Raw genomic sequence first — 26,898 nt, 5'->3', positions numbered from 1 at the left:
ATCAGGAAGGTATATGATATGGTGCACAAACATACATTCAGGCACACATTATTTATTTTATAAAATAAAAATAAATCTCTTAAAAACTTATTTTATATGTATGGGTATTTTGACTGCATGTGTTTGTACACCACATGCATGCAATGCCATCAGATGCCAGAAGAGGACATCAGATCTTGGGAAACTGGAACTACAAATGGTTGTGAGCTATCACGTGAGTGCTAGGAATTGAGCCTAGCTCCTCTGGAAGAGCAGCCAGTGTGCTTATTAACCACTGGGCCAACTCTCTATAGCGTATTTTTCTTTTTAAACACTTACTTTTTATAAGCCATTTCTCCAGCCCAGAAGAAAAGTTAAATATATAAAATATATACTAAAACTTGCAATGAATAAATACCCATGTGCCATTTCAATTTTTATATACTTAGGGGAAAAAAGAAACAAACAAACAAAAAAACAAAGAAAACTTTTCAGGATCGTGCTACCTCAGCCTTCCAAGTACTGACATTACAGGTATGCACTCCCATGCTCAGCTTAAAAAAGAAAGAAGGAAAGGAAGGAAGAAGGAAGAGAATTTCAAAAGAAAATTAATTTAGCCAGGCAGTGGTGGCATTCATGTTTAATCCTAGGCCTTGGGAGGCAGAGGCAGGCAGATTCTAGAGTTCAAGGCCAGCCTGGTCTAGAGAGCCAGTTGCAGGACAGCTAAGGCTACACAGAGAAACACTGTCTTGAAAATCCAGAACACAACAAGAGAAAAAAAAAAACAAACAAAAAACAAAACAAGAAAAAAAACCAAGAACAAAATTTCATTTTATCGTATGTACTTAAGCACCACATGGATGCAGGAGCTCAGCATGGACAGAGAGGTATGAGATCCTCTGGACCTGGAATTACAGATGATTGTGAGCTCTGTAGTAAGGGCTCTTACTGATGAACCATCTCTCCAGTCATAATCTCCTAACTCCCTTTTTAAATTCTCAGTATTTGGTCCAATGCTGGTCTTGAATTTGGTAATCTTCCTGCCTCAATCTCCCAAGTGATCTGCTATGGATTCTTCAGAAACAATTTCTAAGCTGACTTTATATTAATAATTATTTTGCTTTCTTTACATTTTTTGTCAATATATCTAGCTTATGTTTTCCTGGTTTTGAACTTGATTAAAAAAAAATAGAAACACTATGTATTGATTCATTTGCTTATATGTATCCCTATAAATCATCTATTTTCAGTGCTACACAATATTCCACTGTAGGAAATCCTAAAATTCAAAAAGCCATTCTATTTGTATATAATTAGAGGGTTTCCCCTGTTTTTTTCCCATTATAAACGCTAGTGATACAAAACACACCTTGTATCTTGGAGTAAGATAACTAGGCTAAAGAACATAAATAAAAACTCAACGTTATGAAAGACTTATTAAATATGGACATGCTGTTTTCTGAAATAATCATGTTGTTTGCACTTCCACTCCCAGGGGCAGAAGAAGATGATAATGTGATTGTAAAATCTGTGATTTAAGCTCCTATTTCTGTAATTGGTAAGGGAACCAAGCATTTTCTTGAAGTTTATAGATTATTTGTGCTTCTTCTTCTGTGAAATATCTTTTTCTCTCTTTTGCCCATTTTTTTGTTTGACTGCCTTTTACATACTAGTACAATGCTGCGGTGGTTTAAATTTTATAAACAGCTCCTCATACTTTGCGGCCTGTGTTCTTAATTTCTCAACAGAACATGGGACGAACAAAGTTCCTGAGCAGACAGAATCACTTCCTGTTTGTAGCATGATAAACTCTTCTGTATCTCGAGGTCATGAGGACATCCAAAAATTTCATAACTTTGCCTCTTTGATAAATGTTTAAGTCTTTAGTTCACTTGAAATTGGCTTTGAGGGTATGGAATAAGCTTTGATGACTGGCTTATCAACTTGGTATTGTTTGTTGATGCTCATCTTTTCCCTCATGATCACAATGCCTGCTCTACCATGGAATGAACACGTGCACTGGGATCTGCTTCTGCGTAACTATGTTTCTTCTTTCATCTGTAACTCTGTCCTTTCACAAATGTTACAGCTGCTTAATTAACATGACTTGATAGTAAATCTTGGTATCTCATCTGGCAATTATTTTTACCTTCTATTTCTTTAGAAGTACACATTGCTATTGTTTGAAACACGGTCTCACGAAGTGTAGCCCTAGAGCTTGCTGTGTAGACCAGACTGTAATCCTGCTGTCTCTGTTGTCTGAATGCTGGGATTATAGCTATACCTAGTTTGCAAATATCTTGGTTATTGCCAGGATTTGAGTACATTTTAGAATTAGCTTGAAAAGTTTCACAAATATCCCTAAAAGGTGCTTATTGGAATGTCAACAAATTGACAAGTGAATTTAGGGAGCGTGGATTTTGTAGCAGTGTCTGCTCTTGTTGACCTAGATGGTCTTTACTATTATTCACTCATTAGAATTTCCTCCAGAAGAGGACTGCACATTTTTATTGTACTTGTGCCTTTATATTTTCTGGGTTTTAATTGAGATTTTAAGTGGTAAATTTTTCAAAACTGTTTTTCTAAACAATTACTGTAAAGAATTCATTCCTGGCAGGGTTGGGTGCACATGTCTTGAATCCCAACTCTTGGGAGGCAGAGGCAGACGGATCTTCTGTGAATCCAAAACCAGCCTGCTCTACATAGAGAATAGTAGGCAGGCCAGAGCTATGGAATGAGACCCTGTCTCAAAAGTAAATAAGTAAATAATTTTTTTAAAAAGAAACCTTTTTGACCAGGTGGTGGTGGTAGCACATACCTTTAATCCCAGCACTTGGGTGGCAGAAGCAGGTAGATCTCTGTGAGTTCAAGGCCAGCCTGGTCTACAAATCAAGTTCAGGACAGCCAAGGCTACACAGAGAAACCCTGTCTTGAAAACCAAAACAAACAAAACCAAAACAAAGAAGAACCTTTCTGCAGTGTTGAGGATTGAACTGAGGACCTCAAGCATGACAGACAAGTGCTCTAGTCTGGAACCTGCAACACCCAGCTGCAACTGAATATTATATGTTTGATTTCTTTCTTTCTTTCTTTTCCTTCTTTCTTTCTTTCTTTCGTCAAAGCCTGCCTTGCAAACGAAGATACTCACTACTAAGCCCTGCATATTTGACCTTTGTACTTAGAAATTTTCTTTGGTTTTAAATAATTTAGTAATAAATCTGGGGATTCTTTGAGCCTCCCAAGAAGACACTGAATCTCTTGGAGGCTGATCTTAACTTATTTTGGAGACAGGATCTCATGTAGCCGAGGCTGGCCTTGAACTCCTGATACCCCATTGTCTCCATCTCTCAAGTCCTGGGATTTAGAGGAAAGCCATTGTGCTCTAGGATTTCTTAAATCCTTTTCTCATCTTACTGAAAGAGCAAGGACATCCAGCATGATGCTGAGTGGACACAGTGACATCAGTGTCTTTGTCCTAAAGTGGATGTTTTGAACATCTTGCCATGATGAATGACAAGTCATGTGAAATGTTTGTGGGTCCACTTAACAAATTTAAAAAGTTCCATTTCAGGGGTAAGGATGTAGCTTAGTGACTTTTGTCCCCAGCACAGGAATAGAAGTGGGGACACACCAACTGGAAAAAATATCATTTCATTCTATACTGAACTTTGTCCAATTTTCCCCACTATCTAGAGATGATAGCCCTGTCCATTCTTTCTTGGTCTACTAATACATGATACATTCTATCACTGACTGCCCCTAAATTCATCAACTTGGCTTTCGTTGGCATAAAACCAACTTGGCTTAGCCTGATAATATCTACTTGGGGAATTTAACTGGTCATGAAGGGCAGAGGCATCTTTTAAACAATGCAAAAGTGAGTACAAAAGAGGAAGAGAGAATATCAGGTGCTATTTCAAATTTTCTGGTGCTACACTGCCATCTTGTGGCAGGACGCCATAAAGGGCAGTATGCAGCTTTAAAATCTTAACCAAGGTGTTTGACTCTTGAAGACTAGCCATCATTTAGTGAGGCACTTCAGAGAAAGCCAGGGATAAAGTCCACCTAAACGACACACTAAAAGGCAGCAGAGATTCTGAGCTCTTCCCATATGCCTGTGTTCAAGCCTTGGATTAGCTGCTGAGAGGGAAGCTCTTCAGACAGGGAATTTCCACTTCAGGCTGCTCATGGTTCAACCAACTCTCACTGCACAAGGTCAGGAAGATGTCAGCAGGAAGTGCTAATCTCAGAGAACAATTATCTCAACCCTTCCTCAGAAGCACACTGACGATCCAGGTTCACCAAGCCATGTTTTGTTAGTGTTCTTGTTTATGCTGGTGAGGTATGGAGGGTTTAGTTTTAAGGGGCAGTACTGAGAGAAGGAAGTTCCTTAGTGGGGAGTGTTGGTAGCAGCCTTAGCTCTTACACGGTACTTTAGACGGAACTGCAGGCTCCTTACACAGTGCTCAGGGTGAAGCTTACCATTCTGAAACTGTGTCTCTACTCGCAGGTACTGTCGGAGCAGGTCCATCACCACAGCCTTCATGTGGCCACGGATGCCACTTCGGTACCTGTGACATGTGACAGAACAACACTAATGAACAAGCCCAGAGGCCAAATTTACTTTCTAGACTTTCCCCTGAAGTGCCTTCTGTTTGCACTTAGGGCAGGCTTGGAGCTTGTGTTTTCAGGCTGATAATTCAATCAACCCAACTCATTAATTTCCATTCTAAGCTGAAAAGTAATTTGAGTACAGAAGAAATCTTTTATAAAGGGAAATAAAAGCAGCCCGCAGCCCCTCCCCAGACTTCACGTCCTGATCCAGTGACACCCTGACTCAGCTCCTACCACAGAAAAGACAAGTTAACGTCATGCTTGAAATGGCTAAGGGACTTCTGGAAAGTCTAAGTATCTTACAGTGGAAAATGCTCTGGAGAGCTTTGTGTCCAATGCCTGGGTCCACAAAATAGAAAGAATAAATGTCATGTTGAAGTCTACCATAGAGGAAAAATTAGGATCTTCATCAAAATAGAAAAATAAAAACAAACAAAAACAACCCAGGTTTAGGGGACCATAACTGACAAGATAATACAAAAACAGCAGAAATAATGAACGAGTTAGGTCACAGTTATAAGACAGTAAAAAGAGCAAGGCACTTTCTGAGAAAAGTTATTTCTTCTCTCTTAAAGTCAGACTTGAAGTAAATCTTTATGCCCAACTGACAGCAAAGAAGGCATGGCAGTCTGGAGACCCACGTGACTACCTCTGCACCAGTTGGACAATGCTCTGAGTGTTCATGAAGAAGACTTCCCGCTCAGATTTCCGGTTCAGCGTAGCTGCATGACTATCAAGAATGTTGGCAATCTAAGGCAAGAGAAATAAGAAAAATGAAGCCCCTCTTGCTGAAGGGACCCAACACACACTCTTCTGCATAAGCACTGCTACCAAAGAGTCTTCTGGTTATAACATGACAATCTCTGTCTCTGACATGTTGTCAGTACTAGGTACTAGAAGTTTAGAAGCTTGCTAAGTAAGCAAGCAGTTTCTAATTCTTTTCACCCTTTCCTAGATAGACTAATGACTACATCCCGGAACTCCATTTACCCAGAGACTGTGGTGGGCAAAAGCTAAGGTCAAAATCCACACCTTACTCCTGGTCCCTTACTTGCCCACCTTTACTCCCTATATAACAATGCATTATGGGTAAAGAGCAAGGATGCTGCTGAGGTAACCGGGAAGTGTCAGACCAACAGATTATCAATATCCTTCATGTCAATCTTATAGAACCATTTCTAACTAGGGACCTGCCCTGCATGCAAAGTGACATGGAATACAGGCAAAGCATACTTTCCTCACATAGCATGAGGCATTTTACAGATCACATACACTATTTCCTTATTGGACTTATATCCTGAGGCCATTTTGAAAAGGATTCAATGCTTACAGTGGTAAAACCACAGACAGCAGGGAGGAGCCAAACGGCAAGGCCTCCTAGAGCATGAACTCCAGGGGCAGCCAGTGGAAAATAATGACAGTGTTACCCCATAAATACCTGCTGGCTGGGAAACTGGCACAGGACTGACGTGATGTTGCTAGCGTACTGAGCCATTTCCTTCTTAATAGACTTCTCCACATTGAGGGGGATGCGGCCAGAAACACTGGTCATAATATCCTGCAACTCCAGAAGAGGCAGGGAGGGATCCCTGAGAGTCTTCATCAATCGTTCTACCCAGTCTTTTACCTGAGCAGAAAGACAGAATCAGATGGGATACAAAGTCAACACAACTTCCAAAATAAAATCAGCTATCTGAACCTACTGTGCTGCAGTGAGAGCGCTTTCTTTAGATTTACTTGTTTTATGTGAAAGAGTGCCAAGAGTGCCTGAGAGCTACGGATGTGCTGGGAATACATCTTCAAGAGGAACAAGGGCTGTTAACCCTGAACTATCTCCCCAGCCCCAGTGCTCACTTTAAAGCTGCAACATAAGCATCAAACACCGCCCCAGTCTGTAGTTGAAAAAGGAATAATCCCACGCAAATGACAAAACTAAGAAACAAGGACTCGAAACTTCAAGTTCAGTCAGGTATGGTGGTGCACGCCTTTAATCCTAGCACTTGGGAGGCAGAGGCAGAAGCAGACAGAGATCTGTGAGCATGAGTTCAAGGACAGCCTGGTCTACATAGTTATGAATTTCAAGACAGCCAGAGCTACACAGAGAAATCCTGTCTCAAAAAACAAACAAACAAAATTTAAGTCCAAAAATGAAAGGCGAAAAGATTACAGGTCAAACAACTCTTTCTCCTTTAAAAAACCAAACCAAAACAAAAACTTCTGAGATACACCCTCAGCCTATGAAGATTTTTTTTTTTTAGGAGAAAAAGTTGTGAGGGTGTAGCTCAGCGGTAAGGCCCCAAGTTTGATCCCCAGCACCTAAAGAGGAATCAGGAAGTTAGGGAGGTTGAGGAAATCAATCTAAAAAAATTCCTCCTGAGCTGGGCAGTGGTAGCACACTCCTTTAATCCCAACATTTGGAAGGCAGAGGCAAGTGGATCTCTGTGAGTTCGAAGACAGCTTGGTCTGCAGAGTGAATTCCAGGACAGCCAGGGCTAAAACAGAGAAACCCTGCCTCAAAAAGGAAAAAAAAAGAAAGAAAGAAAGAGAGAAAGAAAGAAAGAAAGAAAGAAAGAAAGAAAGAAAGATTCCTCCTGAGACTTGAATCTACTCTGGAGAATGAGCACACCCATACGTCCCTTCCCTGAGGGAGTGATCCATACCCTGTTGCTGAAGAAGGGATCGGGGAGGCAGTATCCACTCATCACGTTGACCAGGTTGTCCAGGACATAGTGGAACACCCGGTGGAGCTTCTCACCTCTGAGAGCTGTGCTCTGGATCTGTGGCAGACTACCCGTATGAAGCTCAGCCTGCGGATCACAACGAGAGATCCTTGCTCATTACCTTTTACTCTGGGCACAAATACCACTGCATTCAGTCACCATCAAAACTGAGACATCTCTCTGACACACACCTACTTAGAAGTCAGTGGAAGAAACACTTTAAGAAGATAACAGAATTTCAGTTTTAGATTGGCTAATTGAAGCTCTAGTTCACAATACTACAGGCACAAATACATGGCATATAATCAGGAAGGAAAAAAAATGATTAAGAAAAAGCTACAGGAAGTTAACTATGGTGGCACATACTTAAAATCCCAAAATTTAGATAGAGGCAGGAAGATCAGGAATGCAATATGAAAAGAAAGGACAGTGTGTTGTGAGACGGCTCCATGGCTAAGTGCTTACCCACTTGCTGAGTTCACATCCCCAGGACCCAGCGTCAGAAGCAGGACTAGGGCTTGCGGCCTGCCAGCCTAGCTCCAGGGTCAATGAGAAAACCTTGTCTCCAGGGAGTAAGGGGGAGAGTGATACAGCAGGACAGCCAATGCCCTCCTCTGACACACAGACATGCAGACAGCACACACACACACACACACACACACACACAAAAGGAGGAACAGAGGGAAAGGAAAGGTGAGAGAGGACAGGGAACTAGCAAATCAAGCTCCTCCAAGCCTCCGTGTCTTTCCGCTCTCGGAGGGAGGGCTGTTTCACAGCCTCCCTTCTCACCTGTTGGACTTTACTGGGATTGTCCAGCTGCATTTTGGCTATCACACAACCAGGGTCCAATGCTGCTCCAGGTCGCTTGACATAATGGATGCAGCCAGATTCTACGGCTGTTAAAGTCATCACCATCTTCATTACCTATAATGAATATGTAAGTTAGAGCCTCATCTCCCTTTGTGTGCATGCAGTCTGAAGGTCAGTTTCCCCTCAACATCTCAGGTGGAATACATGTAATTTAGCCCCTAAGATGGGAATCTATCCAAGTCTCCCCTGAAGTACCAAGGCAATTGGTAAATTCCTCAGAACTGTATCTGAGGGTTAATAACAGATCCTAATGGTTCCTGTCTTGTTTTGGGGTTTTGTCTGTTTTCATGGTTTGTTAAGCCCAAAGGTGCCTGTGCAGCTAAGTGAGCTTGTTATGTAGTCGAGGATGACCCTGATCTCCTGGCCCTTCTGCCTACCAAGTGCTGGCACCACCACATCCGGCACTTTTCTAACTTTTAAATACCTTTTGCTACTGTTTGTGAATTTACCTATCTTATATTTAGAAATGATGGACACCCTGTCCTCATGATAGCAGCCTTTTCCACACACTTCCTTTACCTACCAATCACCAGCCAGCAAGTACGTCTTCTAAATCTCTCACAAACATCTTCTCTTGCATTGTCTTTGTACTAGGCCTTCCCCATTTCAGACTTAGAGTACTTTATTTTTCTTGAGACAGGGTTTCTCTGTGAAATCCTGGTTGTCCTGGAACTCGAGAGGTCAACCAGGCTGTCCTTGAAGTCAAAGATCTGCCTGCCTCTCCCTACAGAATGCTGGGATTGAAGGCGTGGGCCACCACGCAAGGCGAGCACCGTTTTAAAAGCCTACTATGAGATGTCCCATCATGGTATTTACCTCCAATAAGGCACCCAAACATCACTCTGAAGTCGAAATCTCATCATATCATTTTTCCACTTAAAATCCTTCAGTGGATACCCTAGGGCTTCATGATGATCTTAGTGTAGCTCCTTCAAGGCCTTCATCTCCTTCTACAGCACCTTTCACCTGCCACTCACAGCAAACCTTAATCTATCTCCAGTCAATTCTAACACGGCACACAGTCCTGTTTCTGTACCTCAGGGTTAGAGTCTCCTGCCCATATGCGCCTAACCTAGCTTTCTATCTTTTCAAGGTAAACCCGAGCGAACGTCTCTTCTTCTAGGATGTCCTTCCTTCCCTCACATGCCTCTCAGTTAGGGTTAGGTAACTTTCTTGTTCTTGTTCACCGCACTTCCTGCTCTGTGCCCCACACTGCCCATCGTATTTTCTCTGTGTACCGACAGCTAGCCTAATGCCTATCACTTACTACTGCTGCTACTGTATTTTTAATGTTCAAGTTTCTTCACCTGTGAAGGGAAAATGCTGAGCTTTTTGTTTGATTTGAAAGTCATAAGGTTCACAATGTTCTTCTTTTCTGTTATTTTCAGTCCTAGGCTCTCCCCACCCACCTACCTTCCCTCCCGTGACCCAAGAGCCTTTTCCCCTCCTTGACCTCAATCTCCGCGTAGCACTGGCCAGCAAACACATGGCCTCCGTCTTCCACAATATATTGGATTAGCTTCCCAGCAGATGGTGAGCGCATTACAGATGGGTCATTTTCCTTCTCAAACACACAGGTTTTATTGCCAATTGTGATTCGGTATCTAGAAAGTAAGCAGAGCAGGCAACCCAATAAACCACTCAGGTTACAAAGCAAAACAAGTCTTAAAAACAACAAAACAAACACAAAGCACAGAAAATATTATCATACATACAGTGCAGACATACAAACAAGGCATTCACTGCATCTTTGCTTATACTTTTAAAATTACCTATTTGTTTATTTAGCTTCACGTAATTGTACTATGTGTGGGCATGTGCAACTTGCAGGAGGGGATTCTCTCCTTCTACCATGTGAGCCTCAGCGATCAAACTTGGGTGTGAGGCTTGGCAGCAGTGGCCTTATTATCTTGCTGGTCCTTATTTACACTTTTACTAACAATCTTCAGTTAAAAGTGGGATTGAATAAGTGATATATTCACATACTGAGATACAATATAACCATTTAAAAAACAATAGATATCTATATCAAAAAATGCAACGGTAATGATATAATAATACCCCCTCTTTCCTTCTTTCTCTCCTCTCTATTTCTCTATCTCCAAAATGACCTCACTATATCACCCAATCTGGTCTCAGTCCTCTTCAGCCTCGTAAATGGTCGAGTTACAGGCATGAAATACCGAGCTCAGCTATTTGTGGAACAATAACTGTGTTGTAAGCAATGTTTTGTGGGTTTTTTTCTCTTTTTTTTAAGATTCATTTATTATGTAAACAGTGCTCTGCCTGCATGGACACCTGCAGGCCAGAAGAGGGCATCAGATCACATTGTAGCTGTTGTGAGCCACCACGTGGTTGCTGGAAATTGCACTCAGGACCTCTGGAAGAACAGTCAGTGCACTTAAACTCTGAGCCATCTCTCCAGCCCCCTGTAAGCAATATTTTTAAGCAATTCAAGTGAATTGGTTCTCAAAGTAGTATGACCAGTGTGGTATATGGGGGGGGGGGGGACGGAGAGAGGGAAGGAGGGAGCTGAGAATGTACTTCAGTTGGTACAGTGCTTGTCTAGCAGGCATGAAGCTCTGAGTTTAATCTTCAGCAGCACATAAATCAGATGTGGTGATCTATATTGATAACCTCAGCATTCAGGGGGTGGAAAGAAATTCAAGGTCACCTCTACACAGCAAGATGAGCTATGAGACTGGGAAGGGGAGATGGCCCAGTGGATAAAAACACTTGCTGCGGGGCTGAAGAGAGGGCTCAGAGGTTAAGAGCACTGTCTGCTCTTCCAAAGGTCCTGAGTTCAATTCCCAGCAACCACATGGTGGCTCACAACCATCTAAAATGAGATCTAGTGCCCTCTTCTGGTGTGTAGGCATACACCCGGGAAGAATACTGTATACATAATAAATAAATAATAATAATTAAAAAAAAAAAAAAAGAACACCTGCTGCTCTTGCAAAGGTCTGGAGTTAAATTCCCAGCATTCATATGGTGACTCGCAACTACATGAAACTCCAGTTCTAGGAGACCCAACTCCCTCTTCTGAATGCTGCTGGCTCCTGAACACACAGTGCACATACATATACTCAGGCACACATAAAAATAAGTAAATATTTATTTATTTAATGCAAATAGTATTTAAAAAATATTTAATTGTAGATATATTTGAAGGAAAAAATAGTAATCACCTTTATGCAGTTCATACGTGCATTATATAAATTCTAGTAAATGTGTATTAGCTTATTTCAAGGAGAAACTATTTTTCATTGTCCACCACACTGGAGTGGTAGGGAAATATGTTTTCTTTTGTTAAGAGATAGAATTCACTGAGTTGTGTATGGTGGCCTTGAACTCCTAGGCTCAAGTGAGGTCTTCCTGCTGGCTCCTACCCCAGCCTGGGTAGCTGAAACTACAGGCACTGAACGCAACGCCCAGCTGGAAACATGTTTACAATTACAAACACTTCTGCACTCTTAAATTTTTAAGTATATATCAGTATACCAATAGAAAGACCTGTGAAAATCGCAAGAGCTAATGAATAGTAAGAGGAAAACTCAATATAACGGCCAACAGCTGGACCACAGTCACTCACCTGTCCACTTCCTCCTTCATGTAGGTGGTGTAACTGCTGCCATCATAGGACAGAAGCAGGCCGCCATCACTCAGCCGATGCACATCGACTTCCACACACGAGCCGTTCATTATTACCACATAGGAGTTGGGAGACTGTCGAGTCACCTGCAGTAAACAAGAGCCAGAAAAACAAGCTAGTGATCCCTTCCAAACACAGCCTCAAACACAACTGCAGTGTTTAAAGATACAGGTTAAGATCTGTCAGGAAGAGAGAGAGGGCACTAGTGCCTGCTACACTCGTGTCTCTGGCTGGCGACAGTCCTATTACAAGCAAACAGGGTAACCTCAGTTGTTCTTCTCTGTTCCAGCAGCTGCCAGCTTCTGCATAATCTCTTGGAAGTATGTCAAGGTGAGAAATAACCAAATAGATTTTCATAGAATTGGTAAATATTGATTCCTGATGCTGACACAAATAATGACTGTAATATTCGAATCCATAAACAAAAGCAAACATTCCTCTGTCTCTCAACCTAAGAAAACTACTTAAAAAAAAAAAGAGAGAGAGAAAATAGAAACTAAGGGGTAGACTTTGTGGAGGTTGCATACCTTAAGTACATATTTGATTCCTTCATAGATAAGTTCAACATCTACTGTGTTCAGAAGTGTGTGAGCAGGAAGGACTTGACCCCTGAAAGAATGACAATATATAACATATTTCTACATGACTTATTTCTACAAAGTTCTAATAGGTTATAAAGATCTCAAAGATTACTGATTATGATATTTTCTGAAATAGCAAGAAGAGGAAAAAAACCTAAATGATTTGTCTGTACAGGACTGATCATATAATTATGAAAAACAGTCCAATTTCTTTTTTACATTTAATTGTGGTAAGATATACAAAACATAAAACTTACTGTGTAGAATGAAGGAAGCCCCAAGTGAGTAACGTTGTGAGTATGTGCTGCTGACATGGACACAGACATGCCAAGGAGCCCAAAGCCTCAGATCCATGGGGAAAGGGCAAAGCCTTCCTAGGGCAAGGCTCAGAGAAATGAAAAGCCTTGTCTCCTGGTCCTAATGTGAATGCTGACAGTGTGTGTGGAAAACTCCACAACTTTCTTTCTGCCAACAGTCTAGCCTGAAGAGTGCTCCCAATAGATACTGTGCCTACCAAGATTGCCCAAGCCTGTATCTCTCCTTGAACTAGCTGCACACCATAAATTCTGCTTCCAGTTCATCCATGTATAATAATTCTTCCTCCTTGTTCAAGTGTACACAATAAACCCTTGGGTTCAACTGTATATAATAAACATGCTGAGCTTCCTGGGGGCTGTGGTTTCATCATCAGAGAGCCCAGTTCAGCCAACTCCAGCTATTTCTGTAACCATGTATCTGTCTGTGTGTACACTAGCTCAAGACCCAGACAGGGCCAAGTCACTGGAAGGCATACAAGGACACAGCAACTATCTTAATCATTTTATATGTATAGTCTTAGAGTGTTAAGTCCCACCACTGCTAACGTGGGCTTTCAAAGGCTTTATTTAGCAAAGGATAACAGTATTAAACAGTCACTGCACTTATTTAAGTATCTTTCTAGTACCTGGTATTTTCTATTTCTATGAATTTTACTATTTACAATACCTCTTGATACTAAACTCATACAGTTTATCTCTTTTTGTGACTGGATTATTTCACTTAGCCTTAAACCTCAAATTTCTTCTGTGTTTAGCATGTGCTGGAATGTCCTTCCTCTCTAAGGTTTGACAATATCCTTTGATGTGCATATACCTGCAACTATTTGTTTACCCTATTCATCACTGGACAAATGGGCTGTTCCTACTCTATAGTTCCTATGAACAACATTGCTATGAAAATATAAGCATCTCTCTATAAGTCAGTGTGCACGTCTTTTGGTATATCCAGAACTATTATAGCTGGACCACACAGCAATTTGATTCTGAAATTTCTGAGGAATTTTAATACTGTCGACTACAGTGACACCACCATTTTACATTCCCAAAAGCGCACAGGGGTCCCAATTTCTCCATATCCTTGCGAAAACTCGTTATTTTCTGATTCTTGACAGCAGACATGAATGTGAGGAGATAATTCATAGAAGTCCTGAAATGCATTTCCCTGATGATGAGTCATGTCAAGCATCTTCTCAAACATATACAGAATATTAGTCATTAAAAAGAAAGATGAAACTTTTCACATACTGATAGGAAACACTAAAATACACCATTAAGTGAGAAAAGCAAAGTGAAGAACAGTAACTAATAGGCTTAGCAGGATTTAATTTATACACACACACACACACACACACACACACACACACACACACACACATGCAACAATAATAACAAAAAAAGAGACCATGAATCTGAGAGAATATGGAAGGGGTTGGAGGGAGAGGACATAGGAAAAGCTGGAGGGAGAAAAGGGAAGGGGCAACAATATTATTATACTTTAATTAAAATCGTAAAATTACTAGGGAAAAAAAGGTTAAAAAAAAAAAAAAAAAAGCCAGGAGGAAGCTGGGTTTGGTGGGTACACACCTTTAATTCCAGATTTTGGGAGGCAGACACAGGGCTCTGTGAAGTTCGAGGCAAGCCTGGTCTACAAAGAAAAACCCAGGACAGCCAGGGCTCTGTTACACAGAGAAACCCTGTCTTGAAAAACAAAACCAAAAGCTGGACGTGGTGGCGCACGCCTTTAATCCCAGCACTCGGGAGGCAGAGGCAGGCAGATCACTATGAGTTTGAGGCCAGCCTGGTCTACAAAGCGAGTCCAGGACAGCCTAGGCTAACACAGAGACCCTGTCTCGAAAAAAAAAAAAAAAAAAGAAAAACCAAAAGAAAATATAAATTAAGAATAAATAATAAAAATTAAAACAGGAGGTAAGAAATAAACATCCCATACATATGTTTATGTAAGTTAAGATATTTCCAGAAGATTATAGAAGAAACCAGTACTATGGGCTGGCTATAGGAAAGGACACTGGATATCAAGAAATAGATAAATAGATGCTTTCCACTAGGCATCTTTTAAAAATATAGAACATGTGAATCTAGTCATTGTTCTTTAAAACAAACTGGTACACTTAGTGGTTCATTAACACATGTAATCTATATAGTCCTAACACTTAAGAAACTGAAGTAGAAGCTGGCCTGGTGGTGTGGGTCCAGGAGAACTGGTGGGCTCATCACCTCAGCTACCATGCAGGCCCAGACCCTCAAACCAGACCAATGACTTACTGAAATGGACATCTGCAAGTAAAGCTGTTTGGGCAAATAGGTATACATACTGTGGACCACGCTGTGACACATCCCACCTTCTATGGCAAGATTTTTTTAAATTTTATTAATTTATTCATATTACATCTCAATGGTTATCCCATCCCTTGTATCTTCCCATTCCTCCCTCCCTCCCTCCCATTTTCCCCTTACTCCCCTCCCCTATGACTGTGACTGAGGAGGACCTCCTCCCCCTGTATATTCTCATAGGGTATCAAGCCTCTTTTTGGTAGCCTGCTATCCTTCCTCTGAGTGCCACTAGGCCTCCCCATCCAGGGGACATGGTCAAATATGAGGCACCAGAGTTCGTGTGAAAGCCAGTCCCCACTCTCCACTCAACTGTGGAGAATGTCCTGTCCATCGGCTAGATCTGGGTAGGGGTTTGAAGTTTACTGCATGTATTGTCCTTGGCTGGTGCCATAGTTTGAGCAGAACCCCTGGGCCCAGATCTTCCCATCATAATGTTCTTCTTGTAGGTTTCTAGGACCCTCTGGATCCTTCTATTTTTCCATTCTCCCATGCTTCTCTCACCTAGAGTCCCCATAAGATGTCCTCAATGGCAAAAAATTTAAATTATTATTATTAATAATTTTAATTTGAGGGAGAAGTTACAAGAGCGGAGAGATGGACGGACTGGGAAATGGCTGGGATTGAGGTACATGGTGTGAAATTAACAAAGAATCAATATAATATTTATGAAAAAAAGAAGAAGCTGAAGTCAGATACTGCCATCAGTTTGAGGCCAAGATCCTGTCACAAACAATTTAAGTCAGACTCTGGAGACTAATAAAATCGGGAGTACTAAAGAGAGGGTAGTTGAGTTACTGACAGCCAGTAGATGAGGGTAGAGAGTATGCACTTGTCTGTACTGGTCACACAACAGATCAAAGCCAAGTTATGAGGCAGGGCATGGGGGTGCACACCTTCAGGCCCAGTGCTCTGGAAGCAGAAGCAGAGCTCTGTGAGCTCAAGGGAGCCTGGTCTCCAGAGTGAATTCCAGGCCAGTCAGGGCTACACAGTGAGACCCTACTCAAAAGGAAAAAAAAAAAAAAAACAAACAAACAAACTAAATTATGCCGTGTACTGTGGCACGTGCCTGTAATCCAAGCACTTAGGATGTGTAGGCAAAAGTATTATGACTTTAAGGTCAGTATCAGCTACATAGTAAGTTTGAGGCCAGTCTGGACAACATAAGAATCTGCCTCAAAATATGTCTACCCCCGCCCCCAATTATTTCAAAATACAAATTCTTAAAATGAGTTACAAATGGAATCTTGGAGGTGGAGAGATGGCTTAGCACTTCAGAGTGAGTGCTTGCTGCTCTTGCTTAAGGCCTGAAGGCAGTGCCCAGAGCTCACACGGAGGGCCTCACAACACAGGACCCAGCAGCATCTTCTGGCCTCTGTAGGCATCCACACATACGTGGCATTTATAAACACACATGAGGTTTTCTTTTCTTTTTTTTTAAAGAACGTTAGGCTTCAATGGGTCGATACATCTATAATGCCGGCACTCTGGAGGCTGAGGCACGCCTGGGCTATTTAGGGATTCAATGCTAACCTGGGTCATACAATGAGACTGTCTCAGAACAGTAAACAAAAAGAACGCTACAGGATTTGTTAGACATTTTTACAAGCATAGGAAATCCATTTAACTAGGTTAGAGATGCACGGTGAGGAGTGAAAATGAAAAAGAATGGACTGGTGAAGGGCCAAGGTGTTAAAGGAGTTAAAAGTAATAGCTAGGGCTTCGACGTGGGCAGAAAGGAAGGACAAGCTACCGAAGGCTTTAGCGCCTGCGAATAACATAGTGAGATGTCTATCACAGGGCTCGGAACCGCAGTGCAATTTTCAAAAATTTGCTTCTTTTCTTCCTTTCAGATACTTTGAAAGGGGTTGATATAAGTCTAACAACACAGAGAGAAATAAAGTGCCTACGGCTAAAATGCTTGGATGGGATTAGCCCTCTGCCTAGGGACTTGGGCAGAGCTTAGTCTCTGGAATCAACATACAAAATTAGTTCAGCTTCATACATGTCTGACCCTCCACTTGAAAGACTTGCAAGGTCATTCTGAGTATCAGCCTTAATTATTGATTCCTGAATTCTGGTCAAGGTAATACAGGAAATAGTTAGGGGTTGGTGATAGGAGAAATGCTGGATTTTATCACCATGATTTGAGGAGCTTTGCTCAGGAAAGTATGTTTGCTGCAGTTGGGTTTCAGTGTTTAAAAGAATAAATTAAGCTTGGAGCTGAGGAGATGGCTCAGTGAGTAATGTTCCTGCCATAAAAACATGAGGATCTGGGTTCAGATTCCCAGCATCTGTGGAGAAGCAGGCACAGTGACATATGTCTGTAACTGAGGCACTGTGGTGATGATGGGGGTGGGGAGGGGTGGGGGTGGGGAGGGGTGGGGATGGGGTGCTGAAGACAGGCATATCCTAGCTGAATCATGGAGCTCTAGGTTCAATGACTGTCTCTAAAAATAAGGTGAGGCCAGACGCGGTGGCGCACTCCTTTAATCCCAGCACTAAGGAGGCAGAGATAGGTGGATCTCTGTGAGATTGAGGCAAGCGTGGTCTATACAGAGAGTTCCAGTACAGCCAGGACCTCATAGAGAGGCCCGGTCTCAGAAAATCAAAAAGTAAAACAGAAACACAAGCAAACAAAACCAACCCAATCAAACACAGCCCATAAAAACAATGTGCAACCAAGAAAAATACCTAATAATAACCTTTGGCTTCCAATCACACATTTACACATGTAGGTACACATGCACATACCCACATGAACACACACATAACACACACATACACACTCAAGAGGGGGGAAGTGATCTATTCTACTGTGGCATAAATTAATTCCCAGCCATCCCCTCTTTCCTTTGCCACTAGTTCATAAATAACAACTAGCACTCAAAGTGCCAGGGAGCTGCAGGAAAACAGATGGGCCTTTGAGCTGTGGCCCTGTACTCCATCGCTGGTTGGCTGGTAGGACAACAAGAGCATAGCCTACCTTTCTAAGGAGTGAAGGAAGTTGGAGATGCTATTCCTCAGGCTCACATCTGCCACATGGAGAGCACCACACACAACTCCCAGCATGGTGTCAGGACGCTCTGCCTAAAAAGAACAGAGCACAGATCAAAAGCGTGGTCACATGACACCATAGCCACTCAAATAAAATCAAGTTCAAATTTGTTACTAAAAAAAAATCTTTATTTCCACACTGACTTTTGAGCCAAGCACAGTGGTACACACTTGTAATCCCAGCACCTGGGAGGTGGAGGCAAGGAGAATAAAGAGTTCGAAGATCATCCTTGACTACTCAGTGAGGCGGAAGCCAAATTTATTTTATGTATTTTATTTGCCTGCATGTATATAAGTGCAAGTGCACCATGGATATGCTTGGTGCCTCTGGAGGTCAGAGGGCAGCATCAGGTCCCCTGGAACTGGAAGTATAGGGGACTATGTATGAGTCGCCATGTGGATACTGAGATCTGAACTCGGGTTCTCAGGAAGAACACCAAGCACTCTTAACAGCCAAGGCACCTTTCCAGCTCCCACGAGACCTTAAGAAACAGGAAGGAAGGACTGAGTGCACATAATGGACACAAGTGACTCAAGAGGACATACAGCCAACTGTTGTTCTGGTTCTAACTCTGTCATAAACCTACCTACCTACCCTCCTCCCTCCCTCCCCCTCTCCCCTCTCCTTCCCCTCTTTCTTTCTTTATCAGTAGTGGAAAAATGCATAAAAATGTATCAGTAGTAAAAAAAAAATCTAAAATCCAATGTGAAATTGCACAGCTACAGGATGGCTATTCTAATTGTATAAAAGCTCACTGAGATGTATAAACTTTGCTAATTAACTATCATGTATAGTGATTTTTAACTGCAAGTTTTCTTTGTTTTTTGTTTTTAAGATTTGTTTATTTATTTTATGTGCATCAGTGTTTTGTCTGTGTGAGGGTGTCAGAGCCCCTGGAATTGGAGTTGTAGACAGTTGTGAGCTGCGATGTGGGTGCTGGGAATTGAACCCAGGTCCTCTGGAAGAGCAGCCAGTGCTCTTAACTACCGAGCCACCTCTCCAGCCCCAACTGCAAGGTCTTTTTCTAATGACAAATTTATAAATATTTTTAAAAGAAACAACAAAAAATCCATATTACCTCAGAATTTGAAGAGGTTTTTTTTTCCTCCCCCAGGGTTTTTTGCTTTTTTGTGTTTTTTGCTTTTTCGAGACAAGGCTTTCTCTGTGAAGCCTTGGTTGTCCTGGAGTTGCTTTGTAGACCAGGCTGGCCTCGAACTCACAGAGATCTATGTGCCTCAGCCTCCATGAGTGCTAGGTCTACAGGCATGTGCCATAGCACCCAGCTAAATTTGAAAAGTTTAAAAATAATAATTTTCCTTCTGCTTTCTGCAAAATTTTCACTAAGCAAATAAAAAACTAGCTCAAAAACAGACTTTTAAGAAAAAAAATGCATTTAAGGCACAAAGATTTAGCAAGTGATAATTTATTTAAGAAAACAAAACTGGGTGAGTTTGAGCCTGGTCTACAGAGCAAGCTACAGGACAGCCAGGGCTACACTAAGAAACCCTGTCTTAAGAGGAGGGAAAGCACCTGCTGCCGACCTGAGTTCAATTCCCAAGACCCACAGAGAGAATGGAGAGAACTGACCCCCACAAGTCGTCCTCTGGCAGCCACATGCACTTGCATGTACTTCATAAGACAATAAATAAACAAAATGTAATAAAAATGATTTTTTTCAAAAAGAAAACAAAATGGTATATAGTCAAAATGTTGACCTTTAGATGAATCTAACAATTTAACCAAAGTTATTTAAAAAAAAAAATGGAACCAGCAGAATAACTCAGGAAGGTAAGGCACTTGTCTCCAGCCTGAGTTCAATCCTTGAAATCCATATTATAGGGAGAGAACTGACTCCCACAAGTTGTTCTGTGACCTCCACATACGCTTGCCCCTCCCCCACAGAGACCGTAAACTACGGGCACAAGAACTCTCTTCTGACTTGTGAAGGGTAGATGAGGATGCTACCAAAATAAGCTATATTCTCAGCAGGGACAAGGACTTATAAAGTGTTAAAACCAATCTGAACCCTTGAGTTTTTCCAGGTAATAAGGGGCCACTTACATTAGAATCAAATCTCATCTGATGACAAGAAGTGATGATAATACAAGCCTATAAGGACCCCGTCCCAAAGGCCATGTACGCAAGAGGAGAAATACACACCTGCACTTTTTCTGCGATCAGTCTGTCCAGCCAGCCAGTGTCGATTCTGTTCAGCTGAAAGCTCTCTGTCTCCAGCAGCTTGATGAGGTATTCTACTGTAGTTCGAAAGTCGCCCCGAATAGACAGCTCCTTCAGTGCCACCACCATATTTCTATGGGAAGAACAAAAAAAAAACAAAACAAAACAAAACAAAAAAAATCAACTGTTAAAGCAACAAATATTTTAGTGTTTCCCAATCATTGGAAAGAATTGTTTCATTCTTTTGAGTCTTATCAGGAAAAGGACAGATAGTTCAAGAACAGATGAGGGTGTAGGTCTGCTCATTTTCACATGCTCCAGATAGGAGAGCTTCCAAGGAGTCAGAAAACAAAAGTTTTGGTTGCTATTACCAGAAAAGCATCAGCGAATGGGAAACAATAAACCATAAAGGGCACAGACAGACCCACTCTCAGCTTTCACTTTTTGATTTTCATCTTGCTATTTATTTATTGCTAATTAGAACCAGGGCACTAATTTTCCACATCCTTACATCTTACTAATTTACATATAATTTCCATGCAACAGAACATACTTGAAGGCTATAATTTAGTAAATATTGACAAGGTTTCTCTGCACCCCCTCCAAAAAACAAACAAACAGCAACAGACTGCAGCTGGCTGACACAGCTGCATACTTCTGTAATGTTCTTCTTCCTTTCAAGACAGTTTCTCTGTGTAACAGAGAATGGGATGTTCCGAACTTGCTTGGTAGTCCAGGCTGGCCTCGAACACACAGATCTGGCTGCCTCTGCCTCCCAGTGCTGGGATTAAAAGCGTTTGTCACCACACCTGCAATCCCCTTCTATAACCCCACTGTCACCATACTCTCTCACGGCACTGCCCTTTAATGCTGTCTTTCTTCCTCTGGATTATATAGTACCCTGAGGACAAAGACTCTATTTGGCCTTTACTGTACTTCAGGCGCAGCATAATGGTTTCTGTCGAGTGTAGTAAATTTATCACTGACTGGAGAAAAAGAAGAATAAAACAAAAAGAACCAAGAAGAAAGTGCTGTGTTCAAGAAACAGTGGTGGAACAGAGGGTTTGAAGACAGTGGGAGAGGCAAATCCCTCTTTCAGGAAACATTTCCGGAATGCTGATAGAAAAAGGATGTGTGAACTATATGCTTCTAGTTCAGGACATATAGTAGTAACAACATAGATATGTTTCTGTTTTATGGTATTTACGTTAACAGAAATGGTGTTGAATATGTGGCTTATGACTATTACAGAGAATAAGATCTAAAGGGCAAGCAAAGAGTACAGGTTACAAGCAACAAAGAAAGTTCTGAGCTCAAAGAACTTTTGGCACAGTATCAGGAAACACATATATTGCAGAGACTGCTTCAATATGCTAAAAGGTGACCTCGTTTGCTTTCTTCTATAGAGAAATACACAGAGCAGATCAGAAATAAAACGTGAGAATTCTGACCAAGACTTTGGACATATCCTGTAGAATAAATAAAAACAGTAGTATACTTAATCAAAACTGAAACAAAAATGCCAATAGAGGCCAGCCTAGTAACATAAATGAGACAGGGAAAGTGATGGAGGACTGTCTAAAACATTCAGTTCATGCCCCAGTTAAAAGGAGCAAGCAAAAAAACAAAAACAAAAGAACTTCAACTATAGGCCAACAAGCTGACTTAACAGGTTAAGGCACCCGCTGCCAAGCCTGACTACCAAAGTTCAGTCAGTTCTCATGTGGTAGAAGAACTGACTCCTACAGGCTGTACACACACACACACACACACACACACACACACACACACACACACACACACACACACACACACACTACAATGGCTTACTAAAACAGTATAAGGCAATAAAAGGCAATTTTATACATTTTCTTTTTCTGGTAGGACTATAATTTTGAAATTTTTCACGTACAGTCTTGAATAAATATCAGAAGTATAAAGTACAAAACAAAAATAATGAGATGGCTGGGTGTGGTGGTGCACGCCTTTAATCCCAGCACTGGAGAGGCAGAGGTAGGTGGATTTCTGTGAGTTCGAGGCCAGCCTGATCTACAAAGTGAGTCCAGGACAGCTAAGACTACACAGAGAAACTCTGTATCGAAAAACCAAAACAGAGGTCCTCACTTTAGGAAACATTGTTACAAACTTAAAAATTAGACTGCACAGACGGCCCAGCAGTTAAGAACCCTAGCTGCTCTTGCAAAGGACCAGAGTTCAGTTGTCAGCACCTACATAGAGACTCACAACAATTTGTAACTCCAGTTCCAGGGGATGTGACCCCCTCTTCTGACCTCTGTAGACACCACCGTGCATGGCTCACATACATACATGCAGGGAAAACATTTACACAGCTAAAAAATAATCTAACAATAACAACAAAACTTGTTTCGTTAAGAATATTAACAAATACTAAGGGAATACCCAGTCTGTGTACAGTTCAAAGGTGAAGGGAATACTGTGAAATCTGTGGCATGGGCAGCACATCATTAAAGCTTTGAGTGAAAGAGAAAGAGCAGGTTGGAAGTAGCTCAATGGCAAGGCACACATAAGATCCTAGGTTCAATCTCTGAACAGCACAGAGAAAAGCAGAAGGAAGGAAGGGAGGAAGAGACAGGAAGAGAGACAAGAAGGTGGCAAGGGAAAGGGAGGGGGAGACAGAAAGAGGCAGATGAACTAATTTTCAATCTGGGACAGATATTTTAAAACATATACTAATCAAAGCCCTATACTTCCTAAAGCCCTGGGTTTTTTATGCAAGAAAAACTGATAATTTGATATTTATGATGACAGAATATTAATATTTAATATGTCATTTATATCTGTGTAAACTGTTGCATGCTTTAAAGTATAAAAAAGTATCATGTGTAATTTTTATAATTATTTAATTCTCTTTTCATATATCAAGTAAGATTTTATTATTTTAAATGTCAAGACATCATAGTGATTGTAATAACAGTGGCATACTTTAAAGGATTATCACCAGATTAAAAAAACGGTAAGACTGTAAGGTAGTTCAAATGCCAAAGACCTTGACTCCACAAGGCACACGTATATCAAAGCAGTACATGGTACATTCTGTGCACACATATATAAATTTTAACTGTTGGATTAGAAATGTTAATGACTATGAGTTGTTCACAGCTATATAGTGAGGCTCTGGGTGAACTCATAGTTCCTAAGAAGCATTTTATTTTATTCTAATGACAGATAGAGACCTTTATCTATAACTTATCTGATACCAAAATCATGGTCAAGAATGTACCTCTCTGAGCAATATTACCATTACTATAGAAACAAAAATAAAACCAACATTAAAGCAAGTTACTTCACTTTCAAGAAAGAAAGAAGAAAAATAACCTTGCAAAGACTCACAAGAAGCAAAAAACATCTGCCAAGTACTACACAATGGAACACAACAGGAATTCAAGTACAACCTAAGAAATATGTCTTCAAGCAAGTTCTCCACAGCAGCATTTTCACACATGTAAAGGATAGTCATAGCTTCACCAAGGATTAGCCCACTTTTAAATAAAGCAAAATGCAATCAAATGCTATTATACTCACGAAATTGCTTCTTCTCTGTTTTCTCCCCAGGAAAAGCAGTGACCAAACTGAGAGTCAGCAAATTCATGAAGTCCCCCAGCAGCAGCAACACTGAAATAGCCCCAAACATTCTTATTGCTGCGGAAATTAAGTTCCTGAACTGTTCCAGAGCTGGGCTTAAACCCCTGTTAGAGAATGAAGAACAAGCGAGATTACATTGTACTTCCAAGGAAAAGGACATTGATATTCAGTGTTCAGGCTCTGGGTTGATCAAACACAGGGGACTAGGAAACCATACAAGCCACGGCCCAGTGCTATAGTGCCACCGATGCTTCCTGACTGATTTGAGTGAAATTAAATGGCCAGTACAGCAGCCATCGCATATCTGCTCTCAGAATCTTCTGTAAACTTCCCTCTCAAAAACAAGTTCAAGGCTTTTCAAAAAGCGTGTCCTCAGATCCTTCTCTTAACATTAAGCCTGTTGAGTGAAGGGTTACCTCATCGGGGTTTTCACTGGTGATCCGAGCGGCAATTACATGGCCCCTTGGGCAAGGAACGTGAGCAGAATTTTCAAAATCAATGGGAGCATCACCCCAAGGAGAGACCCCATACATCATACGGATATCCTTGATCCTAAATAGAGGGATCCCCATGGCAATCTGAAAGGTAATAAAGGACACATCGTTTTCCACAGTACCTTTTCTTAACACATGGAAGTTATCAAAATACCTAAATGTCTTTGCATATTTAGGAGTTACCACTAAAACACTCTACTTTTGTAATCTGTATTCTACAGTTATCTAAGGTACATAAAATAAAATACGGTGCTAAGGGTCATTTGCTACGATCATTCCCCTTTCCTAAAATGTCTCCCAAATTCCTAATGCAATATTTTCCTCTAGTGTTATTTCTCCATGAAGGGATGAGAATAAAATTATCTAAGATAATAGTCAGTCAAGAAGTTCAGATAGGTCAAAAGCCTTAACAACATTATAGTTGTCTCTCAAGCTTGCAAACCACTGGGAAAAGTAAATAAACTTTTAGACGTTAACCTGGGGAGGGCCAGTGGCCATTCCTACAAGGGGAAGACAAGAAACAGTAACTGAGGAGGGATATGATCAACATATATAAAAATGTCATAATGAAACCTTGTTTGTTTGTTTGGAGACAGTCTTACTATATAGGCCTGGCTGGCCTAGAATTTGCTATGCAGACTGGGCTGGCCTCAAACTCACAGAGATCTGCCTGGCTCTGCCTCTTGAGTGCTGGAACTGAAGGCATGTGCCTTTAAAGCCTCTTATTTTATAAAATTAATATATCCTAATGGCTCAGCAAATAAAGTCACTCACTGCCTAGGCCAATGATCTGATCTCCAGAACCCATGGTGGAAGAAGAGAACCAACTCCCAAAAGTCTATCTTCCAAATACATTCTGTGATACATGCTCACCTATACACATAAGTAAATGTAAAAAAAAAAATTTAAAAAGGTAAAGAAACCCACAAAAATTCTTTAGTTTTCAATGGGAAACTGCAAGGTATTCTCATTATAAGTCCAAACTAGGTCATGTAAGATTATCAGCTGGGCACTCTGTCATGTACTCATAGTCCAAGCTACTGAGGAGGCTGAGGTAAGAGGACTGCTTAAAATTAGCTGACTACTGTCCATACTAAGTTCAGCATCAAGCAGTCCTTCCAGGGAGCAGGGACCATCAGATTGCCTAAGAAGGATGGACCAGCCCAGACTGGAAATATGGAAATAAATCATGTTTAAAAAAATGATTAATATATATAAAATCTTATCATTTAAAAAAAATTATTTACCATAGTATTTGTTTCTCTGGGCTGAAAGACAATAGAATAAATGGCTACCACGTTATACATTATTTTAAAAATATGTGTGAATACAGTCATTAGTTAATAAAATATTAATGACCACCCTCATAGAGTTTCTTCAATAAATAGGACTTAAAACATAAATGGGAGCTAATACCAACATGATGAAGCTTACTGTAATTAAATAAAGCAGATCGGCTTTTTAAAATTTATTAATTTAAAAAAACTATGTGTATAACTGTTTTGCCTAAACATGTCTATGCATGATGTGCAGTGACAGCAAAGAGCAAAAGAAGGCATCATCCCCTGAAACACGTATTACAGAGAGTTGTTCACTACCATGTGTGTACTGGGAACCAAATCTGCGTCCTCTGGAAGCACAGCCAGTACTTTCAACCAAAGGGCCATCTCTCTAATCCCAAAGCAGCAGTTTCTTTTCAGTTTATTGACTGTGTATATCTAGAAGACACAGTACTGTTTTTTAACGTTTGAACAACCTCAGAAAACTAACCCATATTTATGAGAAATGAAGAGAAGTGAGGTTCTGCCTTATTTGTGCTTTTCTCTCATCAGTGTGCAGGCATCTCTGACATTGCTAAATCCTCTAAGCTCTGACCAGGTCAGGGACACTCACCTGGAGTTGTGCTGCAGGAAGATTGACATCAGCCACCATCTCTGTACAAGGGTGTTCAACCTGTAGCCGAGGGTTCAGCTCCAAAAAGTAGAAGCTGCCATCCTGGCTGTATAAGTACTCCACAGTCCCAGCGCTCACATAACCAACCATTTTGGCAAGTTTCACCGCACACTTAAAGAAAGATAAGAAACTGAGTCTATCGCCTGTTCAGTCATTGCACCACTGTAACTACGTACAGATGTCACCTACCCAGTGCTTGTGTATGCAACCTAAAATTCGGAGTCACATTCAAGAAAGTCAGACCCTTCTCATTATTATATAATTGCCTGAGACACGGCTGACAAACTGTGAAAAAGTGGAAGAAAAGAGTGTTTTCACATCAGATCACAAGCAACCTCCCATCAGACAAAAGGGCAGAGAGGCAGAACAAAGATGGTAGCAAGCTCTTCGTTGTCCCCTAGTTTCCAGTATTTCCAGTATGTTCATGTTCTTAGATACACTGCTACCAGCTAGAGACTGGGATTTCTAATCTCTCATGTAGCTAGTGACTAATCTCTTATAAGCAC

The 26,898-nt window shown here is 41.1% G+C and overlaps 1 protein-coding gene across 2 annotated transcripts in view; it reads right to left on the bottom strand.

Annotated features, from left to right (window-relative positions):
- Acaca (acetyl-CoA carboxylase alpha) overlaps positions 1-26,898 on the bottom strand; it is a 216,077-nt gene that overhangs the window by 130,223 nt on the left and 58,956 nt on the right. For both annotated transcript variants that reach the window (XM_051158173.1, XM_051158172.1), the window contains 13 exons: positions 26,333-26,503; positions 24,362-24,523; positions 23,886-24,049; positions 20,304-20,454; positions 18,072-18,175; positions 12,366-12,447; positions 11,779-11,924; positions 9,637-9,787; positions 8,103-8,237; positions 7,254-7,400; positions 6,032-6,220; positions 5,243-5,343; positions 4,462-4,550 (listed from right to left, as the gene is read on the bottom strand). In XM_051158173.1, the coding sequence (XP_051014130.1) occupies positions 4,462-4,550; positions 5,243-5,343; positions 6,032-6,220; positions 7,254-7,400; positions 8,103-8,237; positions 9,637-9,787; positions 11,779-11,924; positions 12,366-12,447; positions 18,072-18,175; positions 20,304-20,454; positions 23,886-24,049; positions 24,362-24,523; positions 26,333-26,503 (1,792 nt within the window). The remainder of the gene's footprint in view (positions 1-4,461; positions 4,551-5,242; positions 5,344-6,031; positions 6,221-7,253; positions 7,401-8,102; positions 8,238-9,636; positions 9,788-11,778; positions 11,925-12,365; positions 12,448-18,071; positions 18,176-20,303; positions 20,455-23,885; positions 24,050-24,361; positions 24,524-26,332; positions 26,504-26,898) is intronic.

The sequence above is a fragment of the Acomys russatus genome, chromosome 16, assembly GCF_903995435.1.
Source record: "Acomys russatus chromosome 16, mAcoRus1.1, whole genome shotgun sequence".
Taxonomy (NCBI): domain Eukaryota; kingdom Metazoa; phylum Chordata; class Mammalia; order Rodentia; family Muridae; genus Acomys; species Acomys russatus.
The sequence above is the reverse complement of the archived record's forward strand: the minus strand, read 5'-3'. Positions and strand labels throughout refer to the sequence as shown.